General features: G+C 33.2%; 1 protein-coding gene across 1 annotated transcript in view; it reads right to left on the bottom strand.

Moving 5' to 3' along the window:
* LOC148948631 (protein unc-13 homolog B-like) overlaps positions 1 to 12,115 on the bottom strand; it is a 72,902-nt gene that overhangs the window by 31,441 nt on the left and 29,346 nt on the right. Inside the window, exons 3-6 of the mRNA XM_089094983.1 lie at positions 10,688 to 10,845; positions 6,311 to 6,438; positions 4,778 to 4,906; positions 1,019 to 1,244 (exon numbers count right to left, since the gene is read on the bottom strand). Coding sequence (XP_088951109.1) covers positions 1,019 to 1,244; positions 4,778 to 4,906; positions 6,311 to 6,438; positions 10,688 to 10,845 — 641 coding nt within the window. The remainder of the gene's footprint in view (positions 1 to 1,018; positions 1,245 to 4,777; positions 4,907 to 6,310; positions 6,439 to 10,687; positions 10,846 to 12,115) is intronic.

The raw sequence follows: 12,115 nt of genomic DNA, 5'->3' as shown, positions 1-12,115 counted from the left end.
AACGTAAAACGAACAGAAATTATTACATATACGATTGGGTTCACCCCCCCCCCCGCCCCCCTAGTCAATACCTCGCTCTTTACGCTAAAGTTTTTTTTAGTAATTTCATAAGAGCTATTTATTCTATTTAACTGCCTTTGTGATTAAGGGGTCATTCTTAAAGGATTGGAACAAAATTCGAACTTTAGCGTAAAGAGCGAGGTATTGACTATGGGTGAATCCCTAATATACGTATTAAAAAAATATACGAATATAGAAGTTCGTTACGGAAGTTAATTAGTAAGTTATGTATATTTATTACTAATAAAAACGTGCCTACATAAACTTAAACAACTATCGAGAAAGCCATTTAACAAAAAAAAAAAAAAAAAATAAAATTAATATAAAAACTTCTTTTTAATTATTCATGTACGGTGAGCCAAAATCAAATCCTGCATTAATTCAAAAACGTTCAGAAATTAAATAAAAAAATAAGTTTTTTTTAACTGAAAGTAAGGAGTGACATTAACACTTAAACGAACAGAACTTTAACGAACAGAAATTATTCCGTATATTAAGGGGGCTGTCCTCTCCTTAACGCCTTTCTCTTTGCGCTAAGGTTTGACTCTTTCTCACAACTCTACTTTTTAAAACAATAAAAAACTTTAGCGCAAAGAGCGAGGCGCTTAAAAGGGGACAGCCCCTTTCATATACGGAAAAAATTCTGTTCGTTTAAAGACTTTTAATGGCGCTCCTTACTTTCAGTTAAAAAAAATTTGTTTTTTTATTTAATCAGCTTAAAAAGCCAATTATTTTTATGCATCTATTATTGTCAAAATCTCATTTTTTAGAGTTTCGGTTGCTTTTGGGCCGAGTTGCTCCCTACTGACAGTTCGCTATTGATTCCTAGAAGTTACCTTAAAGTAAATGCTGAAACATAATAGAAAAAGAGACATATATTATTGTCCTTGTTTAAAAAATTTGCTTAAGAATTGGCCGTAAAATCTAAAGAATATCAAAGAACAGTGAAGAACAATACCTTGATTCGTCTGACTTGTAACAAATGTTTTGATTAATGTATCTGTAGTCTGGGTGTATAAAGATAATGCATATCTTAGCGATTGTAGCTCTGGAGATTTCTCCAGGAAGCTTTTCTTCAATCCGTTTCCTCCGGCATGGAAGTACTGCTTGATTGTGTCCAGCGCAACCTCTAATACTGCACACTGCTTAGGCGATAGGTTCTTCTCGAACTCCTTAGAAATTTCCTAAAAAAAATTATCCAGAATGATTATCTAAATAACAAAGCGTGTTACTGCAAACGATGAAGGCTATCTCAGAACGTTTCTTACTGGAATGTTTCGAGTGTTTGAATAGGTTTGAAATAGGTGTAGCATATTTGTTACTTTCACAGTTTAAAGATTACAATTTAGAGACGATAAATAAAATTTTGAATAGATAATGATAATAACATTCACAAATTATACTGGATATTTCAATCACATGTACAGTAACCGTCATCAGCGGAAATACTAAAAAGGTATTTCTTTAGAAATACTTTAAAAAAAAATTAGTATTTCTACTGATGACGATTACGGCACATGTGATCGAAATATCCAGTATTTTTTGTGAATGTTAATATCACTGTCTAATAAAAGGGTTTATCTCTATTCGAACTTTTATCTATCGTCAAGGAAAGGCAGCGTGGTCTTCGAAATTACCTACAATTTAGAGACTTATTAGCCATTTACGTTCACAGGGTGGGTAATGGAGCCCTTGCCACCCAAAATATCAAGATTTTTACACTTTACCCTATAATTTCCTTTATTTGTTTTTGTATTATTCACTTTGTTTGGTGTGTTTACTTGGTCAGGCCATCCCAAAACACAATTTTAAATATGTGCCGGACCTCCAGTTACTTTCGTAATTATCACTTCTACTAAATCAAATAAAGTAAGTACGAAATTCATCAATGTTCTCTATTGTTGTTTGCTTATATTATAAAAAGCGTGAAGCATAAAACAGGAAAATACAATTTTTCAAAAGAGACATTTTTTGTGGGGGGGGGGGCTTCAGAAGAGGCAATATCATAAAAATAGGGAAAAAATTTAGGAAACATTTTCAGTCAATAAAATCCTTTATCCGATATTTATTAAATTTGACGAAAGGTAAAAACACTGACACACATTTTTTTCTCTGAAAAAAAAGGAAGATGAAATAGATACTTGAATAGGAAAGAGAAATATTATATCTTTTAAAAAGGAATTTTATTGCAAATGGGTTTGATAAGGGTAAAGAATCATTTTCCTAACATACAGCATTTCTTTGGTGTTCCTTGTCTTAGTTCGAGGTGAGAACGGCAAAATAATCTAGGATCAGAGGCGAAAATTTACATTAATAATATTGTGTTTTAGGAATTCAGAGAAATCGCCTACGCATTGTTTTCAGTGCCCGACTGACTGACCTGGACTGACCGTATCTCAAACAGTAAGCTGCACAAAAAATGTGGTTTAATCCCTCTTTCTAGGGCTATAATGAGAGAAAGGTTGAGATGACTAGAACACGTTCTGTGGATGAAGGATGACAGATTGCCAAAGATTGTCCTTGTCGGCCAACCGTCTAGGGCCCAATAAAAAGCAGGCAGCAACCGAATGGGGTGGGAGGCTGTCGTAGGGAAAGATTTAAGGGAAATGGGAACTTCTTGGGAGGGTAAATAAGGAGACTTGATTGGGATGGAAAGATTGGGATGGAGGAGGAGCGTAAGTAGCTGTACCGGCCTTAGGCGGCTTGGTGTGCTATAGTGAATTGTTAGTAGTAGTAGTAGTAGTAATAATAGCAATATTAATTTCCTGACCCACTTTTTAAAGAGAATAAAGAGGAGAAATAGAAATAATGCCAAGGACAAAAACAGCAAAACTAACAGAATTACATCTGAAATCAATATAAAAATCAACAATTCGGTCTAAAAGATGAAATGGCACAGCTCATCGATTTATAGACCAAAGCATTCCATAATAATTAGCTTTAAATTAAAAACACTGAAACTTTTTGGCAACAACGCTATTGTGAAGAACTCCTTTTTCCAATTATTTTAAGACAGAAAATATATCACAACTTTTTGGCCAGTTCTTGCTTTTATCCTTATACCTAGAATTTAATGGGCCATTTTCTCGCACTTGTTTACCAGAGATCTTTGGTTACTCTGAAAAAGCGTTACCAATTACTGATTAGTGGAACCTGACTGATAACCTATTACTGATCGCTAGACAAAAAGAAACCGGATTAGTGTACAATTTAAACAGAATAGACTACTAATTTTTGATTGCTACTCTACTACCAAAAGTTTTTTTTTTATAGAAGATTGAAAAGGGTTTTTCCATGAAAAAAAAAAAAAAATAGAGCTTAATAAAACTAAAATCTTAGGGTTTCTTGGCCAATGCTTCTAATATTTAAATTTCGGTTGTTTAGAGTTGACTTTCAAAAATAAATCCTTTCAAAATAGCTGTCAACTATGGCAGTCACCGTGAAAGAGAGTCTCACAACGTGAGCTCAAACGAGAAAACGTCCTACTTTCCACGTTGCTATTAGTGGTCCGTTAGAATTCCGTTATAATAAGTGGTCTATTCTGTTTGAATTATAAACACTAATCCGATGTCTTTTTCTTGATGTCTTTTTCTTTATGTCTTGTCTTTTTGTCCGTAATAGGTTATCAGTCAAGTTTAACGAGGCACTCGTTAAAAACCCCGGACACCCGTCCGGTATTAAAACGGCTTGGCTACGTTATTAAATCAGACTGAATATATGTTTATACACTTGCATGAAAACAAATTTCTCAAGATCAAGCAATAAAGTATAAAAATCATAAGGTTGTACGAACTAAAATGCAAATGAAATTGTTTTTAAACTTTTCATTTAATTGTGCACCATAAGTTGCCGTTGCAAGAGAGTTTCATTATACTTTTAATGCGACTTTTTAAGATGAAATTGGGGATGAAACAAGTACTATTTCGTCACACACAGTTTTTGAGCCACGTATTTAGAAAAGCTTGCCCTTTTGCAAAATTTTGAGTAAATTTTTCAAATGCAAATAACTTTCTGCGTAAGAACTACTAAGTTATCACGCAATTATTGTGGGTTAATCTATTACTCAAGGAATGGTATGGTAACTTGCATACGCAGAATTTATTCAAGTGATCTTCGCTTTTGTTTGCCCGATTGCTCGCTGTTGAAGGTAACTATTGATAAATTAATATAGAGTTACAACTTTTATCGCATACTTTTTTTTTAAACAAAACAAAATTTCCTGCATTAGTAGTTTATTGTAGGTAACTTATTCAAACTTTGTTTTTCTGATTTAAACAGAATGATATATTGAAGAGCATCAAACTTAATATAGAAGTATTTTTGCGATATTTTCACCCTGAAGTCCCCTGTAAAAAAATTACTGTTGACAATTTTGTTCCTTATTTCAAAATTCCCTTATAATTTATGTTGTGTTTTATTTTTCAACAGTTTCAACAGTATAATTTGTTTTAGTTTAGCTTAGTGGTTATAGAACATTTAGTTTTCTAAAAAGTAATTTTTTTACTCAGTCCTTCAGTCATATGGTAGCCTACTATTGACTTTTTATAAGAATCTACAGTCCTACACGTAGAAATAAAATACTATGTAAGGATAATCACTTACCGTTTATTTCTAAACATTTACCTAAAAATGGTCAAGTTAGTGCAATCCAACTAGCAATTGTAAAAGCTGCGAATATTTTCTAAATTCAGTTCTACTTATGATGAAAAAAACTTACCATGACACCGGTAAAGGCTAATTTCACATCCTGCTTGCTTGCACCAACTTTGAAGAGACGGGACACGTCTTCAATTTTCGTGTTTGCTGCCAATGTCTTCGCATTATCGGTGAGATTCTTCAAAATCATCTTCAGAGGGAATATTTTGATTAAATAATCTAACGATCAAATTGAACTGTGTCCAAAGATATAATAGTGCAATAATATAGAAGCGTGTTGAAAAATTTTATTCTTCAATAAGGTAGATCGAAATATTAGCTTTTAAAATTAGGTTGAATAAATTACCAAAAATTGAGCAAACTTCTTCTTTCCTACGTATAATACTAACAACAAAAGCACGAAGAACAACAGGGAAATCTTTTTGCAAGACAGTGGAGAAAAACCTCCCTGTTGTTCTTCGTGCTTTTGTTGTTTGTTATGGAAAGGCAGTGTGGTTTTCGTCACTATTTACGTATAAAACTGTTGTCCCTCCACGAAATATTTCCAGTTGTGACGGTTTTACAAATTGGAGCAATTATCTGTACAAAATTCTTCCGTCTCAATTGGTTATCAAACCTACTTCCTATTTTAAATACTTACGCCCTTGTATAGATTCGTATATAAAATGGTTTGAATTGGCAGAGGAATCGATTTAATTAAAAATCAACATTCAATAATCAAATTTGCTCCACATAGCTGAACAACTGTAAACAAATGTTATATTCTAAAACAAATCAAAGGGTAAGTATTATGATTGTTTATATGGATTTCTATCAATTCCAAGCAAAAAAAAACCCTATCTGTAGATGGCTATTCGCAGAGATTTCAGTTAGCCGAGAACAGACGATAAGATAGAATTTTACAAAATAAAGTTGTAGGTTAAAAGTAGTATTCGAATTTGAAACAAAGTACAATGAAAAATTATTAGGGGTTTTGGAACGACACATTTATGTAAATTTTGTTTTAGAACCTGAAAAATGGTGCGTTTGAATTATATAGTTTGAATTATATAGTTTGAATTATATAGTTTGAATTATATAGTTTGAATTATATAGTTTGAATTATATAGTTTGAATTATATAGTTTGAATTATATAGTTTGAATTATACAGTTTGTGGTCCTTGGACTGTACACAAATATATTCACGGCACTAAAATTAGTTTCGATTGGTTTCAGGCGTCAAAATTTATCTTACTTCTGTGTCTTGTAGTAGTAGTTTTCCTATTATAAAACTTTGGCATTCCTTCTATTTTCAGTTCTTTTAACTTTAGTTGAAAAAATTACGGGCGTGAGTTCGAAATGTTGATAATTGCATTCTTGTGGTATCTGAATCTTCATTTGAAAAAGGGGGGAAAAGCTGCTTTGATCTCTTTTCCTTTTGCTTTAAATGAAAGGGAGTTAATCTTAAAATTTTTTATATCAAACAAAATTGCCAATACTATAAATTTTTTTATATCTAAAGCGATAAATGGCATGGAGTAGCATTAAATTTTGTTATGTGAGAAACTTGACATTCATTGGTTGGAAAACAGACATGACAACTTCTAAACTTACGTTTTTGTCAGTCATTGGAGGAAGAACGATCGTCTTCTCCATTGAGTTCATGACTATCTTCCATAGTTCTTTTAAAAGTCGCTTTAAAACTGACTTTTCGCATGAATCTGCATACAGCGACAAAGAGCCTGCAAAAATACCAATATATCAGTTCTAAATCAGCAAATTGAAATTTTCATATAAGACAAATCTGCTTCCCTTCACAGGAAAGAGATAGGAAAAAACACTGCTTAACTAGTGCAGTTTATGATCTAATAAATTCCAGATATAATTTTCAAGCTGCCCAGAGACCAAGCTATATATTTGCCGGTGAATTAAGATTTCCTCGGACATGGGACTTACGGAGGTACATTTCAAGCTGTGGGAAAAAATATTTTTCGGCCCTATTTGGTCCCACAATAGGGCAAACCAGTTGTGCATCGAGAGAACCTTGGTCGAAAAGATTGAGAATACTAAGAAGATAGGAAAAAAAAACAACAGTTTTTACGTCCATTTGCCCTGTGACCCAACTTTTTTCTTTTTTAAGTTAGGGTCCCCTTAGCCGCAGGACTTACGAAGGTAAGTTCCATGCCATTTGGGAAAACAAGTTTTTGGGACCAGATTTTCAGGTGATTTTCCGATCGGATATAATGATTCCGATTCCCCTTTTCAGGGCTCGTGACAAAATGTTCATTGTTTTTAAAATTTCAAGTATCGGTTGCTATTGATCATTTTAATTTTTGCTTGCCACTAACAAACAGTTCGATTTTGATCTTGAGGTTTTTCCAAATTGTGCCTAATTTACCGGCTTTTTTTCATTGCCTTCAACAAAAATCGGATAAGAGTTAAGGACAACCGTTATTATCTAGCTCAAAGGGTTTTTTCGGGCATAAGCCCAAAACTTGGGCTGAGCAATGTATTATCAAGTTCCTGCCTTCACCTCTTCTCTATTTGTAAGACTATCAAGAAAAATTAACCAGGTTGGCTTAGAAACTCCTTCTCATGGACTGCAAGCCCTGGCAAATTGCTTGGGCCTGGGTCAGATTCTAAGACATATTTTTTATGATATATGTGATATCTACATTGTTAAGCATAAACAATTTATATAAAAAACAACATATTTTCGACAATGGGTGTTTTGGTCGCGGTATTTACTGCACCGACTTACTTCTTCGCTTGGTTTAAATTCAGATTCTTACATGTGTTGATATTAACACTTTTTATTTTTGTAGTAGTTTTGGACAATTTCTAATTGAGGGGATTAACCCTAAAACGGTGCAGTGAACACATTAAGAACTTTTGAAGCAGTGATAAATTTAGGCCATTCAAGTGTCGAAAGACTATTCAATCCATCAAACGCATCAGATATACTAAATTTCCATAAATCCACCTAGTAACGATTTATTTGGCCTTTTGGTAGTATCCACGTTACATGGATGGAAAAGCCAATATAAGGAAGATGCACGAAACTCTATCCAATGAAAAATATTTACAGCAACCAATGAGAGTAAATAAACTTATATGGATAGAACACTGAAAAGGAACAATGCCTCTAAGAAAAAAAAAAAAAAACATTACATAACTGCATAACTTGTGTCTGTTTACACAGAAGACCCTAAGAGGTTGTTCGACTTATACTAATAGGGAAAAAATAGAAAAAGAGGAGTATAGACAAATTCATAGAAAACAAGAACTGAGAGAGAAGAAAAAGAATTTTATTAAGAAAAATAATACATTAACAACAAATCCCGAAGTTTATAAACTTGTAGGGGTAGACATGACCGTTTACAGAACCCTACATACACAATCGCTACCAAATAAATATTCACGACCTAACTGGATACAGTACACACAAAATAAAAAGTCATTCATCTACTATATTTCCTCGTTCGCCTCCTAAAAAAAAGAAAAAAAATAAAAAAAAAAAAATACAATCGCTCAAGAGAAAATACACTTAGCAGGGATTAAAGTTCATATCTTTACGCTAAAGTTTGACTTTCTCACAACTCTATTTTTTTCAACAATTAAAAAAAATAGCGTAAAGAGTGAGGCGTTGAGGAGGCGACAGCCCCTTTCATATACAGAATAATTTCTGTTCGTTTTAAGTTTTAACGTAGTTCCTTACTTTCAGTTAAAAAAACTTCTTTTTTTTATTTAATTTTGTTTAAATTCATTTTGTTCTATTCTCAGCAGATATTTCGTAGAGTATATTGATGCAGGGATAAATGTCCCGCAAGTAGCGCTGGCGTTGTGTCAAATGCAACTAATTTTAGTCGTAATTAGTAGCACATTTATTTCAATTCTTTTTTTTGGAGCTGGTTAAAACAAAAATATAGAAAAGGGAAAATAGCGGGAAGTCAGCATAGTATTGTGTATAGAGGCAGTCCTACATTTGTGGGGCAGTATGTGAATCCGAAACGTAAGGCATAGGACGTTATCAGCGTTGTAGTTTGTAGTTTGACTACAAACTACAAATCAGTTGCAGTTTGGTCATGGAAGTTGGTAGAGGGAGCGGATCTCCATTTACCAACTTCCATGACCAAACTACAAATGATTTAACCTATCTAGTTATAGTACAAATATCATTATAAAAAGTACTAAGTCTCATTTTATTTTTCAATTATTTCTTTTTCATTCAGGTAGTTTTATTCACTGTTTATCTACCTTCTTGTTCTTTAATGATTCCATTTCGGTCCTATTTGCAGATCCAGAGGTTGTATTCATTTCCACTTTTAAAAATTTTAAAACAAGATTATCTAATCTTGAACTGGTAGATTATAGGAAGTAAAAGCACCTTAAATATCAGGGAAAAAATTGACCTGAGAAAATGTGCCGAAACAGGAAGCATAGAACATTTTTCAATTTTACAATTAACTGGGCTCACATTTTTACTTGATTTTACGGCTTCAAAGGCAGTATATTTGGAAAAAATATTAATAGGAGCATATTTTTAAGTGTAATGGACTCCTATTTTTCTCGTTTTCCTTATGTTAACAGCATAAATTATTAAAAAAAAAATCTGCTCAAAGTAAAGAGCGAATTTGACACTTAAAACGAGCATCAGGTTTAAAGGTACTTAATAACTTATATTTTTTCCAAATTATTGAGGGGGGGGGGTTACAATTGCCCCACTTGCCCTCCCTCAACGACGCCACTAATTGTCAGATCCTAAATATGATTAGGGAGTATATAAACGTCGATATTAAGGGGGTTCGTTGCCAATCTAAACTCCCAGTCCTCTGAACTACTTTATGGAAAATGGCCTTCAATTTTATTTTTCAGTGATAATAAATGCTCTGCCAGAAGTTCCTTCAACTCTTTGATTATGTGTAATGAGAGTTTTTTTTGTCTAAGGTCACTTAATCTTAGAAATGAAGAAACGTTTGGCTTTCAACTCTGAAGACGGATATTCCCAAAAATCTACTTTCTTTGTGAACTTTTTAACTACATTATATGTTTTCAAAATGTTTTCTGACCTTGTACCTTCAGATTTAGAAAGTTGAGAGTTTTGAAAAAGTCTGATAAGCCTGCTAAGTAAAAGATAAACTTATCATCTGCAAACTCACTGTACAGATCATCATGTCTTGAAATAATCCAAAAATTCAACTTCCAATTTTAAGTTAAACAATCCAGCATGCATATTACCGTTGGACAACTATGCTCACTGGCTCACTTACCTTGGCTCACCCATAGATTATTTTCTCACCACGAAAATAAAAGACTTGAGCAAGGACTTGTAAGAGAGTGGTGCACCAATTTTGATGAATTCATATGTGTTCATAAGAATCATGAACGCCATGATGAGACTTTATCAAATGTGTCTTCTCTTGATAAAGATAAACAGCAAACGATAGTAAGAAGGGAATTAGAAAGATATGGTTTGTTTTTACTGCACTCTTAAATATTTATCCCATCACTTGAGAGTTTTAAAAGAATAGTTCAAGAAACCTTCAATGATGAACACAAAGAAAATGGGCATGTCTTGAATTTCAAACTGGAATCGGAGCAAATTCTCTAAAATTTGACCACAATTACTTCAAAGGCACATTTATATTGTTTGTGTGTTGTGTTCTTTTTTCTGTAAAAAACATAAAACCCAGTTATGGCATAGATAGTCAGAATCAACTTATGATGATAAAACTATGAAGGGAGCAAAACAATCGAATCGAATCAAAACAAGTTTTAAAGATAATGTGGCAGTATTTTGCTTGAGTTAAGTTTCAAGTCGAGCCAAAAACAAAAATTTGTACTTCAACCTTAAGTCCTTACGTTCTTGATTTCTTTATTTTAACCTGCGACAAAAACAGAGCTATTGAATAAACATCAAAAATGAAAAAAAAACTGAAACTTTTTATGATTAGTAAAGTTCAAGTAAAAGTCATAAAACATTGAATTTACCATCGAGAAGGTCCATGAGTGGTCGCAGCACTTCATCAGCCTCAGCTGCCACCGAAGTTCTTTGAGTAGGCTGACTGGAAGAAAACTGACCGCTGCCTTTGATTTGCCCCAACATATCCCCAACAGTTTTTACACTTCCAGTGATGCGCTGTTCCAAGCTACAAAATAAATATACAAACAGCTTTAATAATAATACTTTTATATTTTGAGACATATATAATTTTATATTTTGAGCATTTTGTTGAGTGTCCTCGCTGCCGGGTAAGTTTATATATTTAGTTGTGCTTTATTTTGAAGATTAAAACCTTGAACCTTGAACCTATACTCACACAAAACATTTAACAAAAGGGGGATTTGAATACATATGCTCAAATTTTTTTCACCATGCACGGAGGAACAGGTAGAACTTAAATGGTTTTAATAAGTAAATTTGGGCCACTTTCCTATAGGGTTTCTAATATGATTGTAGACATTATTTAAAGGTGGGTTAATTTTCTGAACTAGAAAAAAACAGGGCATCTAATTATTATTATTGTAACCATTATTATTAGAGTGATTCCACGTACTCTAACAAACATTAAAAAGGCTGATTGAGGAGTAAGTAAAAATTTAGAAGTGGAAAATTCCCACAAGCCCATAACCAAAAATAAAACCTTACAAATAGAAAAAAGAATAAATCATGCAAACAAAATGCAGCAAGGAGATAAGAAAGTAAAACATCTGTAGAAAAAAACCGGTGCAATTTAAAGGCGAATGTTCAGAGGAAAATGGACGATGCGTCCTCTACGCTTTTGGAAACTAACCAGAGGTTCGTCCATTTTCTAAGTCATCATAAAAAAAAAATTCAAATCAGCACAATTAAAGGTTTGTGGGCCGCAAACATAGTGTACATATAAAAAAGGAGTGTAAGCCAACTGACTATGTATTATTTTTCACTCAATAATATTTTGGCCCTAGCCAGGACAGAAGTGTTATTTTTTTTGGGGGGGGGGGAGGGTAATCAATAGCAGAAGTCTCTTTAGTTACTTATAAAGGACACTAGAACTTTAAACTGTTCGTTCAAATGATTCCTCGCCTGATATTCAACGACAATGTATTCAATACGGTCATCTCTGGAGGAAAGAAGCAATGCTGTTTATATAATATTATTACACAGGCATAGTATCGGGTGACTTGGATAATGAAAAAAGTGCCTAGACTGGAGTTCTTTTTTTAATTAAGAAACGATCTTCAAAATGGCCATAATTATCTTGTAAAGTGTGGCATCTCTGGACGAAGTCTTAATATCTATTCTCACTTCTTTCAAGCAGTCAATTTATCTATTTCATTGGTCAGGCTAAGATGCCGTGAAGTGCAAAAACAAATGGAAGTTTCCAAGAGGGTCGTTAATATTCTTGACAGAAACTTCCTAGTCAAGTCAATTTGAAT

Source organism: Artemia sp. Qi Xiang Cuo, chromosome 9 (genome assembly GCF_049724085.1).
Source record: "Artemia sp. Qi Xiang Cuo chromosome 9, ASM4972408v1, whole genome shotgun sequence".
In the NCBI taxonomy this organism is placed as follows: domain Eukaryota; kingdom Metazoa; phylum Arthropoda; class Branchiopoda; order Anostraca; family Artemiidae; genus Artemia; species Artemia sp. Qi Xiang Cuo.
This window is presented reverse-complemented; position numbering and strand designations above follow the sequence as displayed.